The sequence below is a fragment of the Lolium rigidum genome, chromosome 3 (assembly GCF_022539505.1).
Source record: "Lolium rigidum isolate FL_2022 chromosome 3, APGP_CSIRO_Lrig_0.1, whole genome shotgun sequence".
Classification (NCBI taxonomy): Eukaryota; Viridiplantae; Streptophyta; class Magnoliopsida; order Poales; family Poaceae; genus Lolium; species Lolium rigidum.
The window spans coordinates 308,665,500-308,670,696 of NC_061510.1; the positions used below are offsets into that span (position 1 = coordinate 308,665,500).

General features: G+C 42.7%; 1 protein-coding gene across 1 annotated transcript; it reads right to left on the reverse strand.

Annotated features, from left to right (window-relative positions):
* Positions 1-2,498: 2,498 nt before the first annotated feature.
* Positions 2,499-4,737, reverse strand: LOC124699829 (metal transporter Nramp6-like). Its single transcript, XM_047232063.1, has 4 exons — positions 4,382-4,737; positions 3,657-3,793; positions 2,838-3,490; positions 2,499-2,735 (listed from the first exon to the last, which is right to left on the reverse strand). Exons 1-4 carry the CDS (start codon positions 4,720-4,722, stop codon positions 2,523-2,525), a joined length of 1,344 nt encoding a protein of 447 aa, XP_047088019.1. The 5' UTR covers positions 4,723-4,737; the 3' UTR covers positions 2,499-2,522.
* Positions 4,738-5,197: the final 460 nt, after the last annotated feature.

The window sequence follows — 5,197 nt, forward strand, 5'->3', positions numbered from 1 at the left end:
TGCCAACCACACAAATAAAGTACCAATTTGTCAGAACACTTACTCCGTTGAGTTACTCCACTTCACTTCACTTCATCTTACTTTACTTTACTACACTTTACTTTTCTTGCATTAGTTTTACTCATTGCATTTTATTTTTAGCACTTGTAGTCACACACACGCACACACACGCACGCGTGCGCACACACACACACACCCACGCATGCACACACACACACACACACACACTATAGATCCTAGCTTTGCATAGAAGGCTATATAAGTAGTTTACCTTCAGCTCCTCGTGGGTTCGACACTCAAATACTTATTGAATTGTACTACGGTGATCCCCTGCACTTAGGGGTTATCAAGAACCGTTTTGAGAAAAAAGGTTGAGCTCAGTTGGATAGAAAAGCTCATGTTGATAGCTTGGTTCTCCTTAATTTTTTGCTCACTAGTTTTCCTAGGTTTCTCCTATCTTTTCTGGAGATACATAAGGGGGTACAAAACAGAATATAACTTTTTAGACCAAGATTTTTTTGGCAGTGATGGCTACAAAATTACATATGGAGTAAGTGAAATATCATGTGTCGTCCCAAGGATATAGGAGGTTTGGAATGGAGGTGATGGAAATCAAAAATAAATATTTACTCAACAGGTGGTTGTTTAAATTGTTAAATAAAAATAATGTGTGGAAAGATCTATTACAAAACAAATACCTCCAAAGCATACGCTAGCTTAGGTTGAATCTTAACCAATGACTCTTCCATTTGGAAAGGCTTGATGAAAGCCAAAGAGAATTTCTTCTCTAGATGATTCTTCGAGGTAAGGTAAGTTCTAGATACACACTCCTAGGAGAACACATAGATATGACACAAACCATTATTTCAACAATATTCAACACCATATACTATGGTACAACAAAAAATTCATTACACAAGTCATGGCGGAATCACCTATGAATATAGCTTTTAGAACTACTCTAGCGGACATTAAATGAGCATGATGGTTACATATACTCCAAGATGTGCATAAATGGAGTTAATATCCTCAAAGATTTTCCTTTTAAATCTATGTAGCTAGATCTACTGAATGGAAATAGTAGATTTTGCATAAGTGTATTTGGAATATAAAAGTACCAATAAAAATTATAATTTTATGTGATTCTTGCATGGAAAAGAAATCTTAACAAAAGATAACCTAGATAAAAAAAGAATTGGTATGGAAATAAAAAATGTTGATGTTTATTTATTGATTGTCCCTTTGCAAACATTTTATGTAGAATCGTACACATGTCTTTCGTCCCATCAACACCTAATAATATAAAAAAATATGCATAAAAAATTAAAGGTCAAGTCCAAGTTAGAGTTTGTGCTTTTTGGCCACTTGGCACGTTAGAAATGAGTTTTTTTAAGCGATTGAAACACACTTATTTTGGAAGATTATTCCTTTGATGTGCCACTGGATCCGTAAGTGGACATATCTACAGCTAGAAGAGCATCGCCAGCCACCAGGACATGGCTAGTAGGTGCGGCTGACCGCCAGGACATGTTTTTAAGTGGCCAAAACAGACTTTCTTTGGAAGAATCACATGTCGATGCATCTGTGTCTCATTCTGTTTTTCTATTTAAATGATTGATCCATGTATCAACATTGTCATGGTATAATCTTCCTCCTTCTCCACCTTTGTATATATCATCCATTTAATAGAAAAATTCATCATGTAAGGGCTGCTCCTGTGATTTCACTATCAGAAAATTGTATCAGCCTTGTGTGACCACTAAGCGATGTACTATTTGTTTTGAGATGTAAACTTTAATAATGCAATAAATATCTATATGCATGGATCAACACAAAGGCAGGGCTATGCTTCCCTTTTTTCACAAAAAAAAACTACTTTTTTTACTTGAAAATAAATCTACGTAAAAACATTGGGTACTGCAGAGTTGTGTTTCTCTTGCACTATTCGTCAGTTCAAAGGATCAGTAACTACAAATTGAGACCGAGCTACATGTAGCCCATTTTTAAAATTTTAAAATCATATTTTTAAGTTTTAGAAAAAAAACTGAAAAAAATCATAGACATAGGCATGATGTATATTACAAATGTGTGAAATGTCAGTTCGAAATTCTTTATAGTTTAGGCTTTACAAAAATGAAAAATGTGTGAAACTGAGTATAGTGAATAATGCACATTTCAAAACTATAAAACTTGTCATATTTTATCATTTTTGTGTAGCCTAGAATATGAGGAATTTTAAATTAAGATTTTACAAACTTGTAGGCTACATTGTTGAGTAGATCTAGGATTTTTCATAAGTTTTTAAAACTTTAAATTAATTTTCAGTTTTATAAAATAAAGGGTTACATATATCTCGACCTCTATTTGTCACTTCATAGAACGAACTATAGAATTACAAGATATACAAGCTCTTCTCAACTGAAGATCATCCATCTCAAGTCTTTTGTAAAATCTACTACATGATCCTAAATCATTAAGCTATGGTGCAACAAAACTGATTCAACTATACACCCTACCCGTATTCATGTGAAGCTATTCTTGTTTACTGGTTTAAATACATGGTTAGACAGCTCCGTGCACCGGAGGATAAGATACAGTAGGAACGCGGCATAAGCGAGCACAGCCACGCAGAGTAGCGAGCCAGATATCGGGCCTCTGATCTCCGAGGAGAAGAAATCCAGCAAGAGGTAGCCGTTGATCACGATTGGCAGAGACGCAACTGTCCATGTCACAATCTGCACCAATACTCCTTAGTTAGTTCAGACTTGTATGTGTAACCCGTAACGATTTTCCTAAACTGAAACACTGGAACATATTATCAGACACCATTTACTTACTTGCGTTGTCAATCCTATCTTAAACACTCCCATGACCTCCTCCTTGGACACCAACGTTATCAGTGGTATGAGCGAGAACGGGATCTGAACCGATTGCAGCACATTGAGCCACTCGTTGAGAACATCCAGCGCAGATTCAGTGGTGTTGAAGTACAGAGCGACAGCTATAGTCGGCACGATCGCGAAGCTCCTAGTAATAATCGCCCTCATCCATTTCTTCAACCTCCAATTCAAAAACCCATCCATTATGAACTGCCCAGCATAGGTGCCGGTGATGGTGCTGCTCGTGCCGGCGGCTAGTAATCCAACTCCCCAGATAGACAGGATGGGGAAATAATCTCCCCCAAACTTGTCTTGGAGATACTGTCCAGCATTTTCAAGCCCAATGGTGCCCGCCACTTCGGTACCGTAAAACCCTTTTGCGAAAACCGTCGTGACAAACAGGTTTATCATGAAGGGCACTACCAGTGCCAAGGTTGATTCGATGCTGTAGTACCTCAACGCTTCGCGGACTTGGTATTCCTTGTTCTGGTCGATCTTTCTTGATTGCACGAGGGCGGAATGGAGGAACACGTTGTGTGGCGTGATGACACATCCGACTATCCCAACTGCTTGCCTTAGTGTTCTTGAGCTCAGCTTAGGAACCAAAATACCTTGTTTGGCAGAAATTATGCTCCGGTCAACTGAAGAAGAAGAATGTAGATCAAGTGAATCTCCCTCTCATCCATAAAAAGTGTCGGAGACAAACTTGAACTAAAGCTCCGACACTTATTATGGATCGGAGGGAGTATGAACAGTCCAGCAGAAAAATAGACTTACCAATGATTAGGTCTTTCCCACTGGGTTTGGCTTCTATGAACATCCACGCGAAGGACCAGGCCATTATTGCAATCAGAACTGCAAATAAAGCCTCCAATTTTCTCACTCCATAGTTCTCAAGGGAAAGAAAGATAAAGCTGGTGAAAAAGTATATTAAGGTAAGTGGGGTGATAACTTCTGGACATCCAAATAATAACTAGTACAGCAAAAATAAATGGTCATGATGTCAGCAAGCAAATTGCAAATGTACTGGTGCTAAATGCAGGAATTCAGATAATGTAAAATGACACAACGTAATTCCTCTTGTTAGTTGTTACTCATATGCTAGTTTTCATGTATATTGTCTAGAAACCAAAATGATGAAATAACAGTCACATCTGTGACATGTCCACAGAAAAGTGTTCAGTCCTCATCACCTACGATGTTCAGAAAATGATCTCTAGCAGGTCATGTATCGATCCGATAAATGTTGCTCCTTCTTTGCCTTCCCTCTACCAGGAAAATGCAAATGCACACTGACTAGTAACAATTCTAAGTGATGCACCGATGGAACCGACCAAAAAAATACTAAATAGTGAGACTAACTTGATCAAAGTTGCAGTTTTTGCAACCGAATCTACACAGTGATACTAGTTTGGCCAAATTTCAGGCTGTGCAACTCATACCAAAAGCACTGCAGCAGTACATCCCAATAGCATAAGCAGCGGCTACCAAATTAAGCCTACCAGTCTAATGCAGTGATGACAACGCCGGCCCAGATGGGCAGGTAGCCGCGGCTGAGGATCTTGATGGCAATGGCGCTGCCGATGACCTCCTGGATGTCGGCGCTGACCATGGAGACCTCGGCCATGAGCCAGAGCGCGCGGCGCACCCAGTCCGGGTACTCGTCGCGGCAGAGCTCGGCGAGGTTCTTCCCCGTGGCCACCCCGAGGCGCGCGGCGAGCAGCTGGACGAGCAGGCCCATGGCGGTGGCCCAGAGGAGCAGCCAGAGCAGCGTGTCGCCGGCGGTGGCGCCGGCCTGGAGGTCGCCCTCGAGGTTGCCCGGGTCGAGGAATGCGATGCTCATCAGGAAGCCCGGGCCCGTGAAGAGCCAGAGCTTGCGCCACGAGAATGGCGGCGCGCGGCCGGTGGAGGCGAAGATGTCCTCGTCGTCGGCGTCGGGGTCGGTAGCGATGGACACGATGATCTTCTCGGCCGGCTCGAAGGCGCACTCGTCATCGGAGGAGGAAGAGGAGGACGACGGGCGGAGGAGCGCGTGCGCCTCGACGTCGGGGCTGGCGCACACGGCGGGGTCCCCGGCGGCGGCCATGGGACGGGCGAGGAACGGTCGCGCAAATGCTGGCGCCGGCCGGCCTTCTTCGCCGGATGTTTCGGGGACTCCTGTGGCTGGAGGATGCCCGAGGTTGCCATATGATCCTCGTTGCGCAAAACTAAATACGCTCCGGAAATCCATGAGGCCAAAATGATGAGCGAGCGGCCTCACATGCCTGCATGCGTCGTGCGTGAACGGTACAGGCGAAAGAAGTCGCATGTACGGAGAC

Bases quoted from the DNA above. Each gene is read 5' to 3' on its own strand.
- LOC124699829 (XM_047232063.1), bottom strand. From the start codon at position 4,722: ATGAGCATCGCATTCCTCGACCCGGGCAACCTCGAGGGCGACCTCCAG. The intron at 3,794-4,381 runs GTAGGCTTAATT...CTTTTTCACCAG, and splicing joins GTCATCACTGCATTAGACTG to CTTTATCTTTCTTTCCCTTG. The intron at 3,491-3,656 runs GTAAGTCTATTT...CTGCCAAACAAG, and splicing joins TGGGAAAGACCTAATCATTG to GTATTTTGGTTCCTAAGCTG.